The sequence below is a fragment of the Anopheles maculipalpis genome, chromosome 3RL, assembly GCF_943734695.1.
Source record: "Anopheles maculipalpis chromosome 3RL, idAnoMacuDA_375_x, whole genome shotgun sequence".
Classification (NCBI taxonomy): domain Eukaryota; kingdom Metazoa; phylum Arthropoda; class Insecta; order Diptera; family Culicidae; genus Anopheles; species Anopheles maculipalpis.
Window position 1 is genome coordinate 45,951,441 of NC_064872.1, and position 25,234 is coordinate 45,976,674.

General features: G+C 37.4%; 3 protein-coding genes across 6 annotated transcripts; 2 read left to right on the forward strand and 1 right to left on the reverse strand.

Moving 5' to 3' along the window:
- Positions 1-901: 901 nt before the first annotated feature.
- Positions 902-15,579, forward strand: LOC126564374 (GTPase-activating protein skywalker). Of its 4 annotated transcripts, none has more exons than XM_050221404.1 (10): positions 902-1,061; positions 9,410-9,612; positions 9,687-9,891; positions 11,981-12,105; positions 12,169-12,500; positions 12,581-12,749; positions 13,947-14,033; positions 14,717-14,875; positions 14,950-15,170; positions 15,238-15,579. In XM_050221404.1, the coding sequence occupies exons 1-10, from the start codon at positions 938-940 to the stop codon at positions 15,377-15,379; spliced, it is 1,767 nt and encodes a 588-aa protein (XP_050077361.1). In that variant the 5' UTR covers positions 902-937; the 3' UTR covers positions 15,380-15,579. The 4 variants fall into 4 exon arrangements, with proteins under 4 accessions (XP_050077361.1, XP_050077362.1, XP_050077360.1 ...); XM_050221405.1 differs by lacking the exons at positions 902-1,061; positions 13,947-14,033 and adding exons at positions 6,704-6,871; positions 13,229-13,264; XM_050221403.1 differs by lacking the exon at positions 902-1,061 and adding an exon at positions 6,704-6,871.
- Positions 15,580-18,789: 3,210 nt separating this feature from the next.
- On the forward strand, positions 18,790-19,611 carry LOC126565400 (PITH domain-containing protein GA19395). Its single transcript, XM_050222574.1, has 3 exons — positions 18,790-19,022; positions 19,084-19,310; positions 19,401-19,611. Exons 1-3 carry the CDS (start codon positions 18,828-18,830, stop codon positions 19,609-19,611), a joined length of 633 nt encoding a protein of 210 aa, XP_050078531.1. The 5' UTR covers positions 18,790-18,827.
- Positions 19,612-21,225: 1,614 nt separating this feature from the next.
- LOC126564303 (uncharacterized) lies at positions 21,226-24,217 on the reverse strand. Its single transcript, XM_050221305.1, has 5 exons — positions 23,932-24,217; positions 22,794-23,142; positions 22,315-22,709; positions 22,109-22,230; positions 21,226-22,030 (listed from the first exon to the last, which is right to left on the reverse strand). Exons 1-5 carry the CDS (start codon positions 24,215-24,217, stop codon positions 21,254-21,256), a joined length of 1,929 nt encoding a protein of 642 aa, XP_050077262.1. The 3' UTR covers positions 21,226-21,253.
- Positions 24,218-25,234: the final 1,017 nt, after the last annotated feature.

The following is a 25,234-nucleotide window of genomic DNA, read 5'->3' on the forward strand; positions in this document are numbered from 1 at the left end:
GATCTCACATAGACGTTATTGAACAATTTCGCAACGAGATGCATGCATTTCGTATTCGGCCAGGGGTACTAGTGTCCCCATAAAGATTTGCGACTTCAGCACATTTACAATCTGCAAGCGGTCGAGCTGCGTGAAACATTGCGTGAAAGTGGATAGAAGTCTGTGACCAGTTGTGGCGATATCTTCAAGAAGGTGTGATTTAATCATAAACTGTAACTGCGCAAACTGCTCAAGAAAAAGGAGAATCTAGCTCTAGTCAAACCAAAATCGTACGTAACCTTTACAAGAAATACAGAAAAGGGCGCAGAAGCAGATTTTACTGCTTAGCATAATCGCAGCAATCATTGCAAACATCAAACATCGTTAGGAAGGAAAGAAACGCAAACCAAAACAGCTTGCCAATGGTACTGTTTAAAAACTAAGCAGTTTTGCCAACATTTACCGCATAGGAAGATCCTGTGTGTCAAACAGTAGCCTGTCGTAGTGTATTGGTGCGTCTACAAAATCGAACGTCGTTATCGTGAGGAGTGTGAACGCGCAGAGCCTTCTTGCTTTATTATCATTGAGCTTCAACAACAACGGGTTCCGATACGGTAAAGATAGACGACAGATAGGCAGATTGCCAGCTAGAAAAGCGAACCCGTGCTACGCATACTGGTCGTCGCGTACGTGAGTCTACTTGGAGATTTGAAGCTGGAAGTTATGAAGTGTGTCCATGCTGTTTATGAAGCAAGTGTCGTTCTGTACGGGGGACATATGTTCAGTTTCGCCCAGTTGTGATCGGTGAAAAACCAGGCGTGTTGTGTGATTCATATGTTTAAACCCTACTAAGAATTGTGCGAATTGCGGCACATTGAATGTAGAAACAATATCAGCAGCTTTATAAACTGGCGAACACCGTTGCAGAAGTGTGACTTCAAACGATTAATCCTTCATCATGCCAGTGAATGCTATCGGAACCGATCAGCTGAGTGGAATCGAGGAAGAATCTGACATCTACGAAGCATTTGCACCGCACGTGGATACGACAAACATTTCGGTGCTAACCGATACACCCCCTGGTAAGTAAATTTAAAGTTTTTTGAATCTACTACGGTCGATGAGTCATGTGTTTTCTAGTTGATCAAAGTTATTATGTTGTATTTTCCACGTTACGTGACTGCCAGCAGTCTGCGTTGTCATCAAATACATAATGTTGGACATGAAATTATTCTTTAAATTGTATAGTTTTTATGCAATGCGTTCAATATTCATATGATCACGAACTCACTGTTAGTAGGACGTGTAGGACTAGGACTATACTATGACCGCAAAAAGTTTTATTGTAAATATGAACTATCATCATATCGCTTCCATTTGGTTTATTAAATCATTTGGAAACGTTTGTCTAGTGTATCCGCATTCAAATTTAGCGCTCTGCAAAAGCTTAGCAAAGTTTAAACCATGTTACACGATGTTTCTAACAGATGGCTCTGGACAAGCGAAGAAGATCGTTTGTAAAAGCGATAGCTACGGCTAATGATGCCTTCACAGGAAGCAGATTAAGCAATGCTACCTAGCATTTTGCTGATCAGAATTTTATGTATTTATTTCCAAGCTAAATAGTTCTTGTTTTGATACGGATATGCAAACTGGAATGCATGCATGGAATAAATAAAAAGATTTTTTGTTATTTAAATGACATTTTCTACGTAGCACAGTAATAGTAAACCTAAGACCTGTCGTGGACCGGTGTTAGATAATGAAGCTGAGAATGCGAGCTGGAATGAGACAGAGTTTTTGTGTTTTTTTTTTTTTGCTGAATTGCTCAAAAGCGAGATCTATTGGGTGTGTTGTTGATGGTATCAGCTGATTATAGCCACGTGACTGACACACATGCTCGTGGGCGTAGGAAGATAGTATTGGTGAGCAGCACGTACGCGTAAAAGCAATATGAGACTTGCGTGAATCACAGCGATGTTGCGCGTAACCAATGCCGAATGGTAGTGCGTTGAAACAAACACACACACTGCCGAAGGTACGGGCACCATACACAGAAATATGGAGGGGCGAGAAGATGCTTGACTTGTAAGCCGGTAAACATATAACAAGACCAGACGGCCGACGAGCGAAATGTGCGAGTAGATGAAAGTCAAAGGTCTGGGTGAGTGTGATAAGGGTGTGCGCGGTACGTAAAAATGGGCACGATAACTCAATTAGAGTAGTAAGAAGAAAAAAAAAAGAAACAAACAAACACAGTACAGAGACATTCATTGCGAACTTCCCGGGCGCGAATATGTTGCAAATCTGTACGGTAAATCTTACGATGATGAGAAAAGTTGCAAGCGTCGGAATAAAACTGTGACCGAAGAAGCATCTGATTGCTAAGGAAGGGTGCGTTCTGTTATGGATTGACTTCGAGTGGAAAGCAATCGATCTATTAATGAATATCTCACTGAAACTGTATGTACCAGCTGCAGTTGTAACTGTGCGGATGTACTTCAATAGGGATATTTTACATTATACGTTTTATGCAACATGTACTTCGACACGTATTATATCATCTAGTACAGAGACAAAACAGACTACCATCAAGATCGTTTAACTCTGAAGCGTTACTATAGCGTACCATCGGAGAGCTTCCCATTAAAAGCCCGTCAAGTGAAGAAGTTGCGTATCCACGCTTGAATGCCGCAGTTATCACTGTTGTTTGTTTCGCAATTGAGTTTTGTTTACACCCGGACTACTAGATTCAAAACTCAATTGAATCGTGTTTCCAATATTTGCGCCAACCACTATTCAGTTATGGACAACGACGATTGCAACGATAAATCATAAAGAACAAGGGAAGTGTGTAAACATGTAAGGCTAGTTACTACCTTCTTCTTTTTCTTCTTGGCGTAAAGACCTTCTATATTCTAGGTCACGTCGACCATCGAATGGCTTACTAGACTTGCGGATAATACCACGCAGTTGGATAGTTAAGTCCTCACTACGGAGGGACGTTCCGAGTGAGATTTGAACCCCGGTCCTGCCGCTGCTAGTTAGTGCAGCTAGCTATACCGCAGATTTTATATAAAGATGTAATTCTTTAAGCATTTTGAACGTATCGCTTTACAAGACGCTCTCTAGAGCAAGGTATGAAGAAAGAGAAGCAAAATATCGCTGTCTGTGATAATGTGCTATTGCTGTGAACAAGCTGTTTGTACAAGATAAGTTTAACCGAAGCTCAATTCAGTGCACTATCGTCGGTATGTTTGAGGTTTGAAGTTGATTATCATCTTGGTTTGATACAGCTGGTGAAACAAAGATAATTAAAGCACCAGAAAAACCGTTCGTGCTGTTTACAGGCGAATGCATCTACGCACGAAGCGATCGGTTGGACTTTGTGTTGGTAGAAGAATGTCGCTTACTTAACACACAAAGCTGCAGCGTGTCAGAACAGTTTACAGACGTGAGGACGGTGCTGTTGAAATTGCAGTGTGTATCTCATAGAGCGATGATCCTTTGCAGTTGGATGAACTTTACGAACCTATATTAGTGAAAAATGTTATTCTTACTTTTGCTGTTCGTGCATTTAATGTGAATAAGAAATGATAAAAAGTGTGATAAAGTGTACAATAAATCTAAAAAATCCAACAGTATTGTGTGCTGCTTCTACTAAAGAAGCGCTATCGTACCTGTCAAAATGAAATTGTAGTTGTAGGACGTTTCGCATAATCAGGATACAATTAATTTTGTGTTGAGTTTGGCAAAACTTTTGTGTATTTCTGAGATGGCGCTTTTGTGCGAACCGATTGAACAAAATTATTTATAGCACACTGATCCGCCGTCGTCGTTCAATGTGCCGCCACCGCTTCCACCGCATCTGCACGGTGGGACTCGCTGTGTCTTTTTTTTACTATATTATCACTCAAAGTGTGTTTTTAGCGTTGCTGATCTAGTGATCACACTAGTGGTGGTGATAAAAAAGATCATCTCATCTGTTTTATTTCTGTATTTGCATGGATCGCTGCTAAGAATCGTTCTGACACATCGGACTCAAAGCCGTCACAAATCACAAACCAACGGATGCAACGTAGTGTTTGTGAGATTGGATTCACCTTATTGAAGATGTACGGTGTGTACGTCCGTTTTCGTTCGATCGCGAACGAAATGGAACTGACAAGGCTTACAAGTGTTTCAATTTGAAAAGCTTCATTTTTAACCATGAGTAATGCAACAAGTGCACTGCAAAGTGTTGAGATGTGCATGGTGTTGTATGCAGATGGAACGGACGATCGATTTCGAGAAGCAAAAAGGCTGCTGCGTTCAATCACGGTTCAACTAAATGATCTCATCGCTGCATATATGAAAATATAAAACGTTTGATACATCTTGCATGTATTAGTTTAATAGAGCGTGTTACGGTTATAAAAATAAAATACTGACAATCATATTAACTGCTGCTAATCTGCATCAATTGCCAATAATATAAAAAAATAATTAGAGTAAAGATTCATAGACTTTTCTACCTACTTATTCACTTACTAACTATAAGTTAGTAATTATCAGTATTTTACACATTATTTATAGATATTTAACGAATTCAACTCGCATTGAAGCAGTTTGAGTGAAGAACTACCACGCTTTGAACTGCGATATGCTTGATTTTTCAAATCACAATAGCCAATTCTGTCACAATTCTGCTTATTTTTCAGGATTATCAGATTACATTTGACGCATCGTTGGACATGCAACTACTAATAAGCGCCACTTGTTTGGTGTGTTGTTCGATGCAATGTTGCACGTTTTTGCACTTCGATGTATTGCAAAACATGTTTGAGCATGTGACCAACCGTATTGACGATAAAAATATGTGTTAAACCAGTATGATTGAATGAAGAAAAAAAAAATGATGCACCAAACAGTAAATTGAACTATGGGTATCGTTTTACAACGACAGGTGATTGGAAAATTGCTTGACGATAGGAAGGTGTTTGTTATACACCGCTGTTAGTCCTTTGTTTTGGCCAATTTGGTCATAATAATATCGTTTTACTCAAAGATAGGATTCAAAGCAAGATTAGGATCGTCATTTTTGGTCGTAAGTTAAAGATCATGCACAGAAGATCAGGTCCAAACATGAGCCAATGCCTAAGTCGATAAGGTTTATAATTCAAAAGATTATAGATGTCGTGTTACAGCATACTATTCCTATTTCAAAGAACTACATTGGACAGTAAATCGACAACGGTTGGTAACTTTTGATATGGGATTAAAAATAACATTTCATTTGCTTTTGGCAACTGTTTTGACACATTATGATTTGTACGATTATTGATAAGCCATAAAAGTTACCATGAACCTACAGTGGGAAGTTCGTTTTTCTTTTGCTTTTCGTTTTTATGACCTCTTACTCAATCCTTCTTCCTCCTCAAAACCTTTAGGAGTAAACTCAATAAATCACCCAACCGGAAAAAAAGTTCAATTCTATTGTGCGAGGAAAATCGATGTAAATCCGCCAACTAAGGCACTACTAAGGCTAATTTGTATTAAATTAGATTGGGAAGTATGTGTCGTTGTCCCAGGTTTGTCACCCTTCTAATCATCAGCAGCATTTTTGCAAGTTATGCACGTGCTGCGCCAGTGTTAGATCGAATGATAGTGAAAATCATTTAATTGGTCGCAAATTATATACTTTTGTAAAGGATGTGTAGGACATATAGGACCTTTTAAAAAATTGCAATACGCTTAGCCAACTGTATAGACGGCTCGGTTCAAATATGAGAAATGATCCAAATAGTAGAAGCAACAATCAAATGAATATACAAGTCGTGTTTTGTTTATTTTCAAATTTACTACAAGGATGAGATCGGAAGGTGCTAATAATAAGGTTCGAGACGTATTCGAAAATATTGTAAACATCAACACCATCCATCTTCATTGGATTGTGTGCAGCTCACACCACTACAAAGCGCAGATCGTTGCAAAGTGTGAGAAGAAAGGTGGCAAACCGCTTGCTGCAATACGCTTCACAACCATCAATAGAGCTTATCAATCAGAACACAGGCAGCGGCTATACACCGACACATGCAATATGTAAACAGTAAACCACCATCAACACCAATACTGTTGTTTTACTCGAGCGTTTCCATACAACATATGAGATCGCTCAATGTTTCCAACAGTCTAATCGGGCCGCGCACTCGAAATACTACGGTTCGGAAAAGCTTTTGCGGTGACGTGCGCGTGCGGTTATTCCTGACTTTTGAAAGATATGTGTTTTATTGTGCAAATACTGTGGCGATAAAAGAACATGATGATATTTCTTTTTCTTTTTTCTTTTGGCTGAAATGAAAGGTCCCACAGTTTGAGTTGTTGCGGTGTCTAAAAGACAAGTTTTAGCAAAAATGGTCGAAGATTGCGAAAAAGCTAATAATGTGATTGAATGTGTCGTTTTGTGATAATTTCGGACCGGACGATGATGTGAAGTGCGTTTGATTATTACAGTAATAATAGTTAGTTAGTTAGTAATAGTTGAATAAATCGGCACCCATGCACATATGCCAATGAAATGTGATGTTACTGTCCGACGGAAATAAAGATTTTAAATGAGGTGCTTGGTTAGTAGCTAATTACGGGCCTCCTAGTGCAAAAGGAAACAAACAAAAGCTTTGACAACAATAAAAGTGAAACAAAATAACACCAAAAACGAAACAGTGCAGGCAGTGTGATCCGCTCAGAATGGTTGCAAAAACACCAGAAGGAATATCGCTAGAAAATCTTAGCAAACAACGTGCGTCGGTGTATATCGATCCAGAATGTGATCTGTATCTAGAGCTTCAATATTTACAATCTTCCAAACTTACCAAATGTACCTGTTTCAACGTACATCTATTAACAGCGAAAGGTAGGATTCTCTGTGCTTAAAAAAACGGTGCTTTATGTACATTCTTACAGTTTGTACATTGTACACATAGCAATGAGTTAATATACAATTCAACTTAATTAGCTGATATTAGGCTTGATTATCTATTACTAACGGAAAAGTCTCAAGACAAACTTGTTAATACAAACGTAAAAAAATTGCATATGAAATCGTTCTTGTGACAGACAAGTGCCGTTAAGCAATTCTTTTTCGTTAAATCTTCAAAATCAATTTGTCAAAGTGATGAAACTGACAAAAACAAAACCAAGAGTGTTAACAAAGCATTCTTGTTGAGAAGATATTTTGCGTTGTAGTTGATTTTTAGGGTATCAAAATGTTTTTTTTTTTCGAATCATGTGAGCGGTGACAGCAGTATTGATGATAAAAGAACGGAAAATCCTATTAAACAATGTCGGCAGCTTCGTAGTATGTTCGATCCTTTGGAACTTACTAATCAAGCGTGAGTTTAACCTGTAAAACTTTTGTCTAAAACCTTTTTGATATGTTCTCGAGGTTGTTCTATACAGATTTCAGAAAAATTTTCGTGTATCGAAGGAAATTCTTAATGAGATTGAGCCAAAGTTTCCGTCTGAAAGCGTAAAAGGACTAACGCAAAAAGAAATGTTGGCTGCTACGCTACGTTTTCTTGCGGAGGGGAGTTACCAAAATTGAACCGGGAAAGATTTTAATATAGCAATTGCTCAACCAACTTTCATCGTGACATTTCCCAAGTGTTTAAATATTTTAGAAGAAAGGTTTTCGCCCGAATACATTTCATTAGAAATTGAACCAAATGAGCAGCAAGATGCCTGACGATATTTTTTTATCCCGTAGTGGCATCCCTGGCTTTCTGAATTAAAATACTCACATTTTGATTGGAAGTGCACAAGAAAACGAACTACAGACACACAGGAACGATTGAGTTTCGCGCCTTTCCGTTTCGAATAGCTTACGGAAACCAATTTGACAAATATCAGCCTCCGTTTGTGTTAGAAAATACTAATTCTTGGCAGTTTACTTGTAAGTTTGAATTTCGTTAAGTTTATTTTTCCAACAGACAACACAAACGACTGTCATAATTCGAATTTTCCGTTTTTGACATCTTGTCTTGACAAGTTGTGTGTGGTAATCAGGCCTATTAAAAATTGTTTTGAAAATGTCCTACATTTGATTCGTCATACAGTTGAAAAATAGCGGAAATTGGGGCTGGTGTGACACGTTTAGCAAATCATACTGTAGTTTACTCAAAAGTTAAATTGACTCTCATTGTCATTTTACACTTATTTTTACACTTTGCTCCAGAAATAATAATTGCAAAAACATTCGTTTTATGAAAGTGTTGGAAATGGCTAAAAATGTGACAATTATTTGTGTATTGGGTTAAAAGTGCAACTAAAACGGGACGGGCATCTAGATAAAATCATCAAAATATACAATGACCAGGTCTTCGACTAGAAAATGTTAGGCGTAAATCTAGTTCATCCCAATACCAATTGTGTGTTAACAAAAATTTCATAGCGACCAGATATTAGCTCTAACCTGGCGTTAAGATTTCCTACTGAGTAATTGATGTGTGTTTTCGTTTAAATCTTCGTGTTCCTGAACGGTTCGTGTCACCGAAATGCACCGTTCGGTCACGGATTTTAATGCCGATTCCATTCTAGCCTCCTATCACATTTTTTTTTTTGGGATCAAGCCCACTAAAAGCACATACCATTTTGCTTCATTGTGAAGTAGTGGGAAAATCCGGACCAGTATATCTGGCATTCGATCCCCAGTCTGCCCGATCCACTAGGCTACGAATTCCAATCCAGAATTGAGATCCCGAGGTTGTGAACAATAATGTTTACGCTTTTTATAGTTTACCTGTCAATAAAATCAACGCAAAGTGTGTGGCTCTTTTGCCCCAGCTGTTATTTTATTTTTAAATTTCGATTTTTGTTGTTTTTAGCTTGACGAATCGATGTATTTTAGTCTCTGCTTCGCAAGTAAATCACATTTTTTAAATCTTTTGTTTCTATGTGTATTAAGCGCTTATTTGAACTAATTAAAACATGCCCTTTGGCATACTTGCCGTTGGGGCTGACTTCATTATGTAAATGAAAAGAAAAAAAAATATTCCCACACCTTTCAGATTGCATATGATCTACGACCTGACCGTAGTTATGGCATAAAATATTGCCTTAATCCGTTTTTTTATTCGCTTTTCGAACTATATGTTAACTATGATGAACTTGTGGAGAAACATTGCAAGTGAGATTTCCATTTTATTTAATTTTTGTTTTTGTTACAAGATAGTTTCTGGTTATTGGCTCATCGCCGTATGGTAAAAGGAAAAATAATTATGATAAATAAAAGCCTTCAACAATTCAACATATTAACAGACAAAATTCAGTCTCAGATGTAAAAACTATTATGTAATAGTGTATACGTTTGAGTACTTTGAATCTACCTATTTACTTTAGTTAAATTTAAATAATAAAACGTATCAATATTGACAACCTATTTTAATGGTTTCAGGAAAAAAGCCGAACTTGAAGTCGTTCCAAGATGTGCAGTCACTCATACAGCAGGGGAAAAAGCGAGAAGCAAAGATAGTGTTAAGAGAAAACTCATGGCCCACCAATTCACCGATTCGTTCGCAGCTATGGCCCGCTTTATGTGGCCAGCATCACGTTGGCAAAACGATGCTCGACGGGTTCTATTGGGATATGGTGAACCAGGTACGTGTAGTGAATTCGTCGCCACCATTGAAATCTGTAATCTTCGGCTAATATTGTAATTGTGTTGTTGACAGGTTTTTGGTACAACCGAATTGCCCGAAAAGCCCATAATGCTCCCACCGTTCGTAGATTCAACACACTGTCTGCCCTACCACCTAACGCGGAAGGGCCGAGCGGTGGCTGATCGCGTAGTTAGTGTGCTTGGTTATGCCTGTCCAGATATCACTTACAGCCCAACGCTCTACCCCATTACTTCCATTTTGCTGCACTTTATGTCCGGTAAGTACGTCTTTAAGTTCAATATAGCGCTAGTGCTACAGTTGGTGTCATCTAAATATCGGGCCAAATTATACCTAATCTGTTACATGAGATTCTCATGACAAAAAATCTTTCGCTTGATAAAGTTAAAAAGGACTTAGGTTAGATTGTATGTTCGAATAGTTTGTTTATTGAAAAAATTGCCAACAAGTTTGTTCATTCACATTCAATCATCATTCCCAATAGCAGAATCGAAATACGTCTTATATTTCATGTGTACGTTTATTCATTTAGCGACCGTCGTGAGTCTTCAATTATCTCTTGGCACGAACCACACGATGGCAAATGAAGCTGCCTTTGCTAGCACGAGTATTTTTGTTTGACATAATCCTACATCTTATGAATATTCAGTTTGCGATCATCGTGTCATATACTGCTGCTATTGAGAATTAGCACTGTTACCAGAGCATTAACATACCAATTGTTGATATCAATCAACAATCGTCGTAATATTAATATTCTTTATTCCATTAGAATTGGCCTGACCGTATTGCTTTCGTCATACTATTTGTAGATATTGAATACTTTACCTACCTACCGCGATTTTTACGCGTGCAACTCTACCGCGACCAGTCTAAATGACTGGTGGTTACCAATTAAAGAAATTGTATGATCTGACAAATATTTTCATATTTTTTTAAGTACGTATGCTTATCTTAATAAACATTTGATTTGTTTTTTCTTACATTAGCATTGAAAAACCATCAAATCGAATAAATCTATAGTTGATCCTTGTTGTGTTACAACCTCGAAGATTCAAATCGTATACAGCAAAATGATTAAAGCATCAGCTTTGTTACTCATAAAATTGTTAACTTAATTGTTTTATTTCTTGTACATTTTATACTATCTTACAGTTATATTGCAAGGAATACGTCTGTCGGATATATATTATCCCCTTTTTTTAAAAGAATTTCGCATTGAATTACGTTGTTCATCGTTCCACAAATCACCAGTCAAAGCGACTGGTTTGGTAGAATTGCCCATTACGTAACTTGATATCAATATTGGATTAGACTTTAAATTTTTGTATTCATAGAAATGAACACCTATTGAATGTGTAAAAGTCATGCATCAACTTCGGCAGAATTGTTTAACTATAAAAGATAAATTTACTTGAAAGGTATGAAAAACCAGTCGTTCGGTAGTTCTAGTGTTAAACAAACACAAAAGATTCTTCTTCTTCTTCTTGGCTTAACGAACTCTAAAAGGTCATGCCGGTCTATGAACGTAGTTGGATAGTCAAGTCCTCAAACTACGAAGGGACGACGGTCCGGATGGGGTTTGAACTCTGGTCCTTCCGTTTATAGTAGATCGGTACCGGTGTCGCCTACACTACCGGCCCGGAGCTCCGTCCGGTCTGTTACGTGTGAAAATTAAATTAATCTCAATGTGTTAGAAGGATGTAATTTTGGTTCTTGGTTTGGAAGTTGAAGCTGTAGAATACATCACGACATTTCAGAATGTATGTATCATAAAAATCATAACCTTGTTAACGGTTGTCGTTTTTCAATCGATTAAAGTAATCTACGTCGATAATCCTTTGATTCCATCGATAAAGCGCAGTGATTTCAGATAGCACAGATTTTTTGTGTTGGCATGTACGAAAGGAAGCAAGTACCGTCAATCTTGAATATTTAAGATAAAGGCGCAATAGATTATTTGTTAAGGTTCAATTAGTAGTATTAGCACCCTTCCAATAAGATTATTTGGCTGGCTTCCAAACGATAAATTTGTGACTCAGACATCAGCAACAGTTGTTCATAATCTGGTTGTTGAATGATGTGAATGTAAGTTGAATTAGTATCAGTCTGACAGCAATTCCTGGACAAATACTGTTTAGGATTGCGAAAAACGGGACGGTCCGGTGGTTTAGGCGACAGCGGCGTCGGTCTGACTGGCGGCTTGACTTTAGAAGGTCGTTAAGCTAAGAAAAAGAGGAAGAATGGGTAAAATATTGTGAGATAAAAAATCCTATACATGTATATAATCTTATATTTCCTACTTTGTTAAACATAATAAGTTTTCCCTACAAATTGTTTTATTTTAGAGGAAGAATGTTACCACTGTATGGCCAGCCTGGTGGCTCCTAAGGAAAAAGTGTTTATTACCCAAACGAAGTTACTTTACGAAGTCACCTGGAAGACTGTGATGCAAATTGCCAAAAAACATGCGGTAGGTAAATGGGTTGGTTGATAACAAAAATGGATATTTTTTATAACATCATTTTTGTCGTAGAAATCTGCTGTTAATTATCTATCAACAATGTGCAACGGACAGAAACCGGAATCAATCTTCATGGATTGGTGCTGGTGGATACTAGGTGGATTACCTTTTCCGCATCTCGTGCGGGTGATGGATTGCTTTTTCCACGAGGGCATTAAGGTGTTTTATCGCGTATCGTTGGCTATATTGATACTTTTCCATAAATACGTTACCGCTAGTAATTCCGATTGGGACGCGGATGCGATCAAAAATGACATCGATAATGCCCTTCCAAAGTTCTGCAAAAACATACCAGTCTCGCCAGCAAAGCTATTGCGGACAGCTTTTAGTATAAGGGCACTTAGGTGAGATAAGTTTTTCGCAACGAATGAGGGATTTATTGGTTCCATTCTAATTAACTGGTTTGATGATTCTATATTTTCAGTTCTACGTACATATCTAGAGTTTTTTTGAAGACTGAAATGCTACTAAAAAGTAAGTCAGTGCTAAGTGGGCCAAAACAAATGGTAAGATCACGTTCTAGCGATAATTTACCTACGAGTCAATCCCAGATCAACGTACAAATGATGTCTCACACCTTAACAATACGTGAGGTAAGTGTAGATTGTGTTATATTCATGATCGTAAGAGACAGTAATAACTGCAGTCTTACTGAGTATTGTTCAAGCGAGCCGTAAAGTTGTATAAAAACAAAAAACATTTCGGTACAGAATATGTGCCTAATGATGACTAACTAAACATGTGATGTGGAGTTTATAAATTCGACTGATATTATACGATCATGTGCAGCTAAAATTAAACAAATTGGCAATTTTCATTGTTTCAAACCTTTCTTTACTGTTATCAGGCATGAGCAAACTTTTGATATTAATCGTAAGCGTTGCTTATGCGGCTATAATTTTAGCGTATTTTTCCGACTTCTGAATTTGCTGCTTCATATGAACTGGGAACATTGAAGTATTTTTTTTCTTTTCTTTGTTTTCAATTATCTTCCTGGTGGATTACTTTTGGGATGGGACAATATACACATTGAACGTTTTCGTCTCGCATTGCTAACAATCGAAAAGCACAGAAATATCGAGAAGGTTTAGAAACCTGCCGGGCAATGGTATGGAAAGCATATTTTAAAGTATGATTGTAACTGTGTCTTGATTGACTGTTGTACAATATGTGGATGAATGCAATATTACATCTTATGTGCTTGTCGTCCTAAAACGTGTAATACTCATTTTAAAACCATGTGCTGTAATTGGAACAAGTCGTACGAATCGGTACACACTTTAACTCAGCATAATTGTCTATTTGGGGAACATTAAACTTGCTCCGGGGGCTTAAGTGCATGTTTAAGGAATCCGAAATACATGTTTATTTAATCATTTAAAACGTAACATCACTTTACATTGAAGATAATTGAGAATCTATGATCACTATCCATTTTGCCATGCTTTCCAAATAATCGATATGATAAATTGGTAAAAATATTTGCAAATGCATAGAAATTAATACACTTGAATGTAATTTTTTGTATTATAGTTTCATTAAGTTCATCTGCGCTTGTCACTGTTACATTACAAATGAATTGAAATATGTTTTTTTCACATTTTTTATTCATGCTGCATTCGTGGACTCGTTGGTTGATGTGGAAAAATGCCCAAACATGCCTAAAATCCGAATAATGTGTTTAACATGAAATAAACTTTGTGGTATTTTGCTCGATAACTTTAAACATATTCTGGGATGTCTCCACTGGGTGAATTACTTGTAATTTATATTGTTCTCTTAACGATAAGGGGGCTCATTCTCCTGATGTACGAGTGTTGTCTATGGGAGTGTTTCCAATTCAAGCAATAAAAAGCAAAATTTGTGACCAGGACTCTGTAAGTCGGGCACACTAGCGTGTCTTAATGAGATAGAAATTGTGTTACGTGATTTTTAAACCGTAGACATTTTAAGATGTAGTCGTGTTGAAGCGAAAGTGTTCAGAACTTTATATTTGGTTTTTTAAAAATATTTTTATGTATGAAAATTAAATAAAGCTTATGCTTTCTACCTTGTGATTCTTGGATGATTTATCGCTTTAAAATGAGCATGAGCGTTGGCAATGGAATGGCGCTTTATTGTTAAATGGATTAAAGGAGAATGATTTGCTTTTGTATTTGTGATTTTTCTTATTCAATTTATACAAACTTGATTTTTGATTCATATAAGATGCAATGAATGCAATAATCTATTTGCAATCTATAATCTATGCAATTATTGTTATGATTTGAAACAATCTATAATCTATGCAATTATTGTTATGATTTGAAACAATTTCTATCAATTAGTTGAGTTAATTATTTCGCCAAAGTTTGATTGTTTAATGTAGTTTTATTACACTATCGCATGCTGGTTATGTTCAGTCATTCGAGTTATGTGTTTGCCATATGTTGGCTGATTGTTTAATTTTGTGATAAAATGTTATAACACTACTTTTAAAATTACTCGTGAAATGTTTAAAATTAATGTGTGCAAAGCAAATATTCGTACACGCTTCTAATGCATATTCTATCGTTGATAGCTGTTTACGCTCTGGTCCTGGCTGCCAGTAAGAATAACAATGTATCAGCCCGTTCTATTATATACTACTGAAGAGCATGGGTGTTCATTGACAACGTTTTACGTTCGGGTGGAACAACATGAACCAACTCTGCTAATGATTAAAACGTGTAACAACGAGGTAAGTGTATCTGAATAAATTTGAAATTGATCAACAGTTTTCAACTAACGGTTTCTTCATTATTTTCGTTCCAGGTGTTTGGTGCTTACTGTTCGTCACGATGGTTTGAGCGAAATTTAAAAGATGATCGTGGACAGCGTCAAGCTTACTTCGGGACGGGAGAGACGTTTCTTTTTTCACTTTACCCGGAACGCGCCAAATATCCTTGGGTTGGCATCGAGGGTGACACAGGTTTGGGCCATGCGTCAGAACTCTTTATGGCTGCCGATTCAAAGATGATTACTATTGGCGGCGGGTAAGTGTAGCAATATATATGTAGCATATATGTATATGCTTACGTTGGACATTGGTTTACCTTTCAGAGAGGGACAGGCTATCTGGATGGATGAAAACATCCGCTTTGGCAAAACGGACCGTTGCCAAACATTCAATAACCCACCGCTTTGCGCCTCTGGCGATTTTGAGATACGAGTGCTAGAAGTCTACGGTTTTGTAGGAGCGTGAATGAATAACCTCTTGAAATGTGTATATTGCTGGAACGTGCTTTTAAATCACATTCAAAAAGTCCGTATTAGTTTAGCCTGTATTGAAGCTGAAACCAAAACTCGATTTGTTGGTAGATCTCGTTGATTTCATCGTTGTGTTCTTTGACGCTCATAGAATGTGAGCAAATTATAGAAGTAAATGTTTGGCAAATTTGGAAATTGCAGCATATTGATCAATCCTCACACCCATGCACAGGAAAAAAAAACACGCCTTGTTGGTGGTGTCATTTTGCCATTTACAAACAATACTCGGATTATTTGCAAAACATCTACACACATCTGACAATACGGCACTGGACCGTCATAATTAATTATAAATAAATCTACACACATCCTACTTCGTATTTCATCCTCAGCGCAATAGTTTGATTGGACAGAGTCAATGGTGAACAAATATAAGAGTAATATATCATTAGTGTTTGTTTAGATTGACTGCCTAGCTGTAGCGATATGTGTGAGAAGATGACGAATGAAGGAAACTATATTAAAAATTGTACATTGTTCATGGAAAAATAAGTTGAAAGTTGAACATGAAAACATCTCCCATTTATCTGTGCAGGCGCTCTTTTGGAGATTGTATTTTCATAGCTAAGCTGTTTATTTGAATATTCGCATGAAAATGATTATACGAACTGAGTTATGTGTTTCTATGTTACCTTATACGGTGTTTTCTTTTATTTCTGTTGGTCGTTAGAAAGATGCTTGTCTGTTGTACATATTTTCAGGATGTTTGTTGAGTTTGTTAAGTTTCTAAAGAATCACCTATATTCAAATGACATGTGGCTTGCGCGACACGTAAAGAGCAACACGAACAAAGCATTTCATAAAACAACGAAGTAACGTATGGTGTGTAGCTTATAAACATTCATAATTCATTAATGCTATTCTGAATATCGTCGTTTTTCTTATAGGCTTATCAATATCCACTTGTCTTGTATCAAATGTTAGTGAGCGAAATGGTCAAAATAATGGTTTTTCGATCGATTTGAAATCGTTTTTGGGTTGATGCCGACGTTTTTGCATAATGCTTTACTTAGCTTGGATGGTTGTTGCGACAGGCGGTCCCATAGTAGGCGTATCGTTTTGGGCAATCCTGGCCAATCGTTCAACTATGGTAAAAGAAGCTGACATCCTAGCTTAGTCGCGCGAGTCTTAAAATATGCGTGTAAATATTGCACGCATCACATATTCATGCTTAAAGTCAAGAATTTTCATTTAATCCATATATAATGAAAATAAAAAAAATTGTAAAGCGGCTTCACAAAGTTGCTTAAGATCAAATGAGTGTGCAAGATTATTTTGTTATTAATAGAGTAAAGGAATCACATTCCAATTGGACAACATCAAAACATCGCAGTATGATTATCATCATCGACCCTAATCCGGTTATATCCATTGATTTTTTTTCACTTCCTACAATGTGGTGGTACACGTGAGACGTTGCTTGAGCTTTGTGTTCAATTGATGACTATTTCATCCCTAAAATTAACAATATTAGTCAAACAAAGAATGAATGATGCATCGAATAGAGAATTGCTTGATTATTCTGTTCAGGGCAATGTTTAAAAACAAAGCTGTTCAAAATAGTTTAGCTAAGAGAATCGTCCCTCGTTGTATGAAAATATATACATTTAAACCATTGAAAGGAGAGGATGATAAAAGAAATTAATTTATTATAGCGTACATTTGTGTGAATGTTATATCGAAGCATATGTCAAAAATATAAAAGCTTATATACAAAAGATTTGAAAAACGAATAAAAGGAACAATGAATTAGAAGTATAAATATACAAACCAAATTAACAAAATAATGAAGTTTACCTCTTTTGTTGTACACTATAACAAAAAGCTTTTCTGTGTGCTTAAGGAACTCCTGATATAATTCATGCGCCATCAATATCAGCCCATGTATTGAAATGAAAAATAAACTAATCAAAATATTTATTATTATTAGCAATCAAAAGTAATTGTATAAAAACTACAAATTTAGCACTATGTTTATAAATGTGCGTGTGTGTGTATTTTTTACTTAATATTCAACCTATCTCTTGTACAGGAAAGAGTATAGTTACAAACTATTGATGTTAGACTAGTAGTGTGTTGAACGATTACTAAAACAACACTAGGCAAATTGTTTGGGACACGATTACGTTTTTATTTTTCATTTGCTTTGCTTTGTTGTTTTTTTCGGATTTAACTGAACTTTTACATACCTGTTTTTCTGTTTTTCACATCGTTTTCGTTCATAAAAGTTTCAACATTTACCAAATAACTGATTGTAAAATCAGTTATATCGCAGTGATTTTTTTTAAATGCTGTTCTATCGATCCTGTTGTTTTCAATCATTACAAAGAAAGTTAACAAAACATTAAAACGGAATACTAGCTTACGATTTATATTTGGACTGAGTTATACAGTTTCAGGGCACTTGTCGCATCCTTGTAATGCTGAATGCGTATGACTTATTTTTAAAAGTGTTAATAGTGGTAGAAAAGCGATAAACATTGTTATGTTCTGAATATTATTCTATGGATAATTATGTAACATTTTTTCCTTACGGTTATGCATAATCGTACTCAACTTGTATATTGTTATGCGTATTCGTGAATATCATAAACGAGACCATTAAGGGTTAAAACAAGACGAATGTAGCAAAGAAAGTTCGACAAACAAAATATTTACGTCATCAGAAAAACGTACAGAGTGAGTGTTGTTTTAAATTAATAAATTTTCCGCTATCCGAACTGTTTCGAGAATATGTTGCATGGCATATTCTTCATCGTGGCTTAACGACCGTAAGACGTAGTTGGATTGTCAGTCCTCACTACCGGGGGACGGTCCGGATAGGATTTGAACCCTGCCATATGAAGACCGGCGCCGCTGTCGCATCAAAAATTGGATAAAAAATCCAACATGTTTTTAGAAAAAAAGTGCATGTGTTGTTACTGCTATTTGTGTCGCAAATAGAAAATTAATGTAGCAATACGGCCAGACCGTCCTTTTTGGAATAAAATTTTAAAAAAGCATTTCGTATTACCAAAAGAATGTTATGAGGTTATGTTGTTAGAGGTTATGTTTATTCAAAGTTTTATACATTACTTGCGGTTTACAATTTGAAATGTGTACTTAGTTACAATCACTTTGAATTTTATTATAAAAATGGTTTAAAGTTTGATGTAACGTGTTGTTCAAGAGTAACTATTTCCGCTTGAATCAGATTCTGCAAATTGAATTTCAACTCTAGCCCAATCTGTAGCATAAACAAAAACGCATAGTGACAGCGGGAACGTAAACAAAAATGTAATTTTTAAGCTGTCATCTTTATTCTTCAAGTGGTTGTTTACGTTGTGAGAAGAGGTTCAGAAGCTGGTTGTTGCGAATAATAAGGACGATTAAATTATTCAGCCATGTCGCATGGACATTCGCACGGTGCTGGTTGTGGCCATGAAGCGTTGGGTATTGAAAACGAGCTAGAAATAGGTATACATTACAGCTTGTACGAGAAAATAGACATGAACAATGTGGAGTGCTTGAACGAAGAGCTTGAAGGATCCGGAAAAACTGTATTCAAACCGTATAATGAACGCTTGAGTCATGATAAGGTACGCTAGAGCGTTCAAAAGAGCAGCTCATTGAGGATAATTGTTGCAAATTTACTTTCAGTTCGTCAAGAGCGATGCCGACGAGGAGCTGCTTTTCAATATACCTTTCACTGGTAATGTGAAATTGAAAGGCATCATCATCATCGGTGCGGACGATGAAACACATCCAAAGAAAATGCGCCTATTTAAAAATCGTCCAAAGATGACATTCGACGATACATCTGCAACAGCCGATCAAGAATTTGCATTGGAGAAGGATGCAAATGGTGTGATTGAATACTCCACCAAGTAAGTACAGCGCGGCCATTAAACATATACAAACAATGCATAGACCAGTATCCTTAATTATAATGGAATCAATCTCTCATTGTACCGTAGAGTGGTAACGTTTGCCAACGTACATCATCTTTCTCTACATATTCCTAGCAATTATGGAAGCGATAATACGACCGTATATTACATAGGATTGAAAGGTGAATTTAGTGAAGTACATCATCACGGTGTGACTATTTGCACGTATGAGGCAAGACCCAACATTTCGGACCATAAAAATAATGTGTTTGATTCTGTGAATCATCAAGTTCAGTAAAGAAGCAACTTGTAATTTACACGCAGTTGTGAAATATATTGAATTGCAACAGGAGGAATATTTGTTATTTGTTGCACGGTTAGCCATAGCATCTGAACCGGTAAAGTAAAGCGACTCGAATCATCAATATTTTCTTGAAGCAGATGTGATCCATGCATTGTTTCGCGATAGTTTGCTAGGGAGCAAATTTAAGGTCAGATTACAAAACCAAGTATAAAATCACATCAGAAGAAGTCCATGCAGCATAAAAAAATAAAAAATTCAACTCGCTTGCGTTGAATGCCAGTACAGACCAGTTTTGTCATATATTATATGTTATTAACTTACCTTAATCTTTCCATTTGTCTAGTTGTCTGGAGAAGCAATTGTTGTGGTTAAAAACTAATTGTTTATTTCTCAAACAGAAGTACTAAAGTTACAAATACTTCACGGAGTAAGGAAATAGATGCGGTGTTGCCCACAATTGTCTCCGTATAATCAAAAGGAATTTTCTCTTAAGATTGAAGGCAATACCATGCATATTTTTCGTAAATGTTTATTAATTTCTTGTTTCCAATGTTTAAAAATCGTACGAAGTAACTAAACTTTATCAAAATATATGTATGTGATAATTTACTTCAGTTATGTGAATAACAGAACATATCATGTAACGATGCGTCTTAGCGATAATTGATATTGCGTAACTTAGTTTTTGATATGTTTTTGATATAATGTAAGAAAATCATAATTCAAATAAACAGTTCATTTCTACAGATCACGCTGAAAAAATGTGCCAAATTGGGGAAGAAGCCAAACAATGCGTTTAGATAACAAAAAATGTACAAGAAATAAATAGTTTAAATAGACGCAGCTGATGTCACCGGAAGATGTACTGCCATGTTGCACTTAGCTTAACGAAATACTTATTGCTAGTACCTACTTGAACGTGAAGTTCACAGAATTGCTGTTCTCTTCGTTCCTAGGATGATGTAAGAGTTAACATGATCCTACAATACGGTCAGCTATCTTCATTGAAATCTTTCATGCAGCAAAAAGAACAGCTTACTGATTATTGAGGGCGCAGTTTACTGCCTCGCTATTACAAAATGCTTTTACTTGTAATAGAAAGTTTTCGTTTGGATTTCCCTAATTTCAAATTACCATGCATTTGCCCGGTGTAACGGCATTTCCCAGATAGGCCTTTTGAATCTACTGTTGTGAATCATTTTAGAAAATGATCCATAATGAATTAACTCTTACTGTTGGCTGATAGTTGTTAATCATAAGTTAGTTGTTCTACACTATTGTTCATTAAAATTGTAGGCTTTGCTGGTTATGTTCGTTCGTAGTGTTCTTAGTGTTGGTATGTAGACATTCGTCCAAAATGTCCATGACATTTTTATTCAAAATGCAAACAGCACTAATAGAGTCCTATGTGCTACTGGGGTATGAATTAATAACTAGAATGCATAATGCAACTGAAAAAAAAAAAATGTTGCAAACATTCCGTCGTGTGACAGCCAAATATTTTCTGTAACCTACATTGCATTTGTTCGCAGCAGATTGTACACTGCATGTGGATAGTTAGTATTACTCTCGAGGCGTAAAATCATGTCGAGTACACAAATTGATGAGAAATGGGAAAAATGTATGATATGAGTATTTACTTCTTGGGGTTGTAGAAGTATCTCAAAGGTAGGGCTTTAGGTGTAATGATTTCATCGTCCTGAAACTGAGAGCTGTCTTCGTCACTGTTCCTTTTACTCGATTCGGTAACTTCCAGCGGAACTAGCTCGACATCCGCGTTCGTCGTGAGCAGTCCGTACAGCGACGATCGGAAGGTGGTGGATGTCGATCGTTCGGTCACAGGTGGATTTTGTTCCGTTGTATAAGCATCGTTACCACCAATGCTGTCCGGAACATTCCTATCCACATTCTTCAGATCTGTGATCGCCTTCACTTCATCCTTCAACAAATCGTGATAAAGCACGTCGTCGATGTAGAACATGGTACCAAGGTTGTAGACAAACACTTCGGACTCTACGATACGGGCACTATTGACCCGAACGGTGTTTTCGAACGATCGCTGTATTTTCACCGGCATGCCACCGATTGTGTCGATCAGCTCACCATCTTTTAGATCACGATCGTACAGTCTGCCCCGAATGAAATGGTTAAGCAACATTTTGATACCTTTTTCTGAGGCGAGCACACTGTCCGGCAGTAAGTCAAAACTATACCGCTCGAACGCTTCATCAGTTGGGACAAAAAAGGTGTAATTAGAGCCAGAAATGAACTGTGCAATTTCAGCCGTATTCAGAAAACGGGTAATTTGTGTGAACCTCGTGTCACGCTCTAGGGCGAGAAATGAGTGCGACAGAAATTGAGCGCCAAACCAAGGGAAAGCCAACAGCGGTGGTGTTTCCTTATCCTTGTGCATCTGCGAAAGAAAACCCAAAGGGAAATTATTGAATTAATATTTCGAAAATGAATGCTGCGAATGATATTTGATGATTACCTGATGCAAGCGTGAAACGACTGCTTCCGAAACGAAGAGCACCTCAGATAGTATGTAGACCTCGATACCATTCGAGAGGGTATAGTCGGATAAAATGGTAACATTGTTGACGTTAGGAGTTGCTGTAATGTAGGTTTTGTTAGAAAAAGTATATCACTAGTATTGCTTTGCTTAAAGCAGCACGTAGATTTGCGTGTGCTACTTACGTTTGTTTTTAAGTACAATGTATTCTCCGCCAAGTGTTTTATATCGTTGATCTGCATGGATCGTCCGCAGATCGGCCATGCGGAACGGATGCTTGGTACGAACGAAGTGATTGCGTAGCACCATTTCAGTAAACTCTTGTACGCTGAAGGGATAAAAGCCCCAGTCGATTGGGTGCCACCGTTGGAAAGCAGTATCCGATGGTATGAATACCATGTACGAGCTGTCATCCATCAGGTTGCTCAGATTGGAGCTGGAAAAAAAGTGCTGAAAGACTTTGGTTCCCGATTTCATGCCGCTCAAGAAATTCATCAAATGTTGTCCAATTTTGTTTTCTTTGCTTGATGCAAGTTCTTTGGTGGCATTTTTCATTTCCAACCTTTGCGGCTCATTGTAGCTACGGATAGAAAAGAAGAAAGAATGAGCCATGTCGTTTAAGTACGCATTCGCACGGATGGCCACAGCATGCCACCAAGCTTACCGGTTCGTTTCTTGAATGTTCCGTTTGTTGAATTTATTGGTGGATGAACTTTGAATGCCCGATTCGGTCAAGTTTCCAACAATGAACACCAAGCTAAGATGCTCCGTAATGTTGCGCTTGGTGAGAACTTTAGCGCTTTGATTAATTTCATACGTCATCAGCATGTCAAAGCAGGACAGATTCACATGCACAGGGTGCTGGTTCAGATTAAGGTAAGTGTTTTGATCTTTCACCTCAACTAGTGCACCAGGAACTACATGTTCAAGCAAGAATTCTCGTATTTTTGGTTCATTTCCACCGAAAGCTGTCTCGTCTATTTTGTCCGGTACTATCAGCGTGAATGGCACATCTGAAAATATGTTTTAAAAAATAAATATCACGAGGGTCTTACTGACAAAGAAATATCTCGTTGGAATTACAAATTCTAGCATTTTTCGTGATACGTTTGTATAAGTTTAACATTATACCTCGATAAATAACCGTTCATGCTACTGCACTACTGCATTCTAATATGCGACGGCAGCATTGCTAGTTGGGTTCGAAAAAGCGGTTGTCCTTTCTAAGATTGGCTTTCCTTGATGCATGTATTACAGTCATTTAAATTGTGACCATGTATTACTTAGTTGATCTTTACAAAAAAAGTTTTCAGTTTTAATTCATATCATTGGATCAAATTGTTGTCCAAATTTGCATTGAGTACAATCCAATTCTATGTTTAACCAATTCTTTAGCCCTTATTCCAAAAACTGGTGCCCTACGTCACCAAATGAAGGCGGCAGTGTAGCACTACTGGCCTACATTATTGTACGATCACGTTATCTAGTCTCAAAGGTGACCGAAGCACACGGACATCTGCACCAATCGTGGCTTCCCAATGCTTGAATGTAACGTGTTTGGAGGAAGCGATTCAATGCAGAAATCGTGTGAAGAATAATTAATCAAGAATGGTGGTTGTGTACTTCAATTTAGTCGATTGACGGCAAACGTTTATTACAGAAGATGGAAAACGAACGACGTAAAGGTAGCTAGAAGCGTTTCTATTTGTAAGCCACATTCATCGTCGAAAGAAAGAAAACAAACTCAAAATGTTGTGCTACGTAACACTTGTAGGAAGCAATATCGTTGTAAAACTGCTCACCTTTAACTATATCATAGCCTTTGATTCCGGTTACATGCTCCTTCCACAGTCGGGCGAATCGAGTTGCTGCAGCACGGTACTGTTCCGGAACACTTTCCTCGAGCTGTACCGAGGCGAAATTAGGTAGAATTTTCTTTCCCGCTGCTTCACGATTGATGTAACTGACGACCGGTAACTCATCTTCACTCGCTTGCACGTCCTCTGCAAGGTGCGCTCCAAGGAAGAAAATGATGGCCAAGCTAACACGTAACCTGGCGGCGACTTTCCGTCTGGCGCAGCTGGCCATAGTTTTTTAGTAGATAGTTTTCTGTTGTTGTTAGCGATCGGCTGTTATGACAATCTGTTGGCACTGTGGTAAGCGTTACACTTTTAAATTGAAAGTTTATTGTATTGTGTTATCAAAGCACTGGAAGGTTTAATATTGTGATTTGTTATTTAGAAATGCAATTGAAAATGCATACAAGATCAGCTTAAACATGTTTTTTTTACATCGACTGTCGACTGGTTGTAGGTTGCTATATTGCCAGAATCTTTGCTAGTATAACCCGGCAAACGGCAATAAGTTGTCAAACGACAGGCGAAACTAGTTTTCATTTCAGGGCGACCTCAACCACATTAACCATTAGCATAAACGATCATATTCATGTGATCATGCTATGTTGGTGATGCAACTGTTTGTAGGTCCCCACTCAAAGATGCGAGGAAGTGCGTAGTGTGTATCTCATTTACGTTCTTATGCTAAAGGTATTGCTGTGTGCTGTGTGCTCTACAAGACGCTAGCGCGTCTGGTGCGACGATCAGTGATCCTCGATGAGCAGTGCCCTGGTGGTATGCAGGGGTTTGATTATGAACTTCAATTGAATAATAGCGAACGATGAGCACGCCCGGTTTAGACCGAATGTATGACGCTGTGCCAACATTGCAACCATCGTCGGGTGGTCGTCAATATCTGCTTGGAGAACCGGCGAAATTGCGAGAGTAGTCTGTGTTCGCTTATCCCTACTGTTCGCAAAAAACGATAATTGAATGTGTAGGTACATGGTATGTTACGCTATACATTGGGAGCACTAAGCGATTTTCATGAATAAATACGATAGCTCCAGTTTCTAGTTTACCTTCGCTAATGGCCCTATTAGAATAACTTTTTTTTTTTTTCACCAGTTCCAGAACAGATCTTGCTGAACAACAGACACTTCGTTGAACACTCAAGGAAACGGAATGAACGATAGTAAAATTCTTTGATATATTCACTCCAACCAGGTACCGAATGTCCTTCTACCATTAGTGAAGGTTGTCGTTACAA

Excerpts from the sequence above, each read along its gene's own strand:
- LOC126564374 (XM_050221403.1), top strand. The coding sequence starts at position 6,706 with ATGGTTGCAAAAACACCAGAAGGAATATCGCTAGAAAATCTTAGCAAA. Across the intron at positions 6,872-9,409 it reads ACATCTATTAACAGCGAAAG|GAAAAAAGCCGAACTTGAAG; the intron begins GTAGGATTCTCT and ends TAATGGTTTCAG. Across the intron at positions 12,750-13,946 it reads ACACCTTAACAATACGTGAG|GGGGCTCATTCTCCTGATGT; the intron begins GTAAGTGTAGAT and ends CTTAACGATAAG.
- LOC126565400 (XM_050222574.1), top strand. The coding sequence starts at position 18,828 with ATGTCGCATGGACATTCGCACGGTGCTGGTTGTGGCCATGAAGCGTTG. Across the intron at positions 19,023-19,083 it reads AACGCTTGAGTCATGATAAG|TTCGTCAAGAGCGATGCCGA; the intron begins GTACGCTAGAGC and ends ATTTACTTTCAG. Across the intron at positions 19,311-19,400 it reads GTGATTGAATACTCCACCAA|AGTGGTAACGTTTGCCAACG; the intron begins GTAAGTACAGCG and ends ATTGTACCGTAG.
- LOC126564303 (XM_050221305.1), bottom strand. The coding sequence starts at position 24,217 with ATGGCCAGCTGCGCCAGACGGAAAGTCGCCGCCAGGTTACGTGTTAGC. Across the intron at positions 23,143-23,931 it reads AGGCTATGATATAGTTAAAG|ATGTGCCATTCACGCTGATA; the intron begins GTGAGCAGTTTT and ends ACATATTTTCAG. Across the intron at positions 22,031-22,108 it reads TCGTTTCACGCTTGCATCAG|ATGCACAAGGATAAGGAAAC; the intron begins GTAATCATCAAA and ends TTTCTTTCGCAG.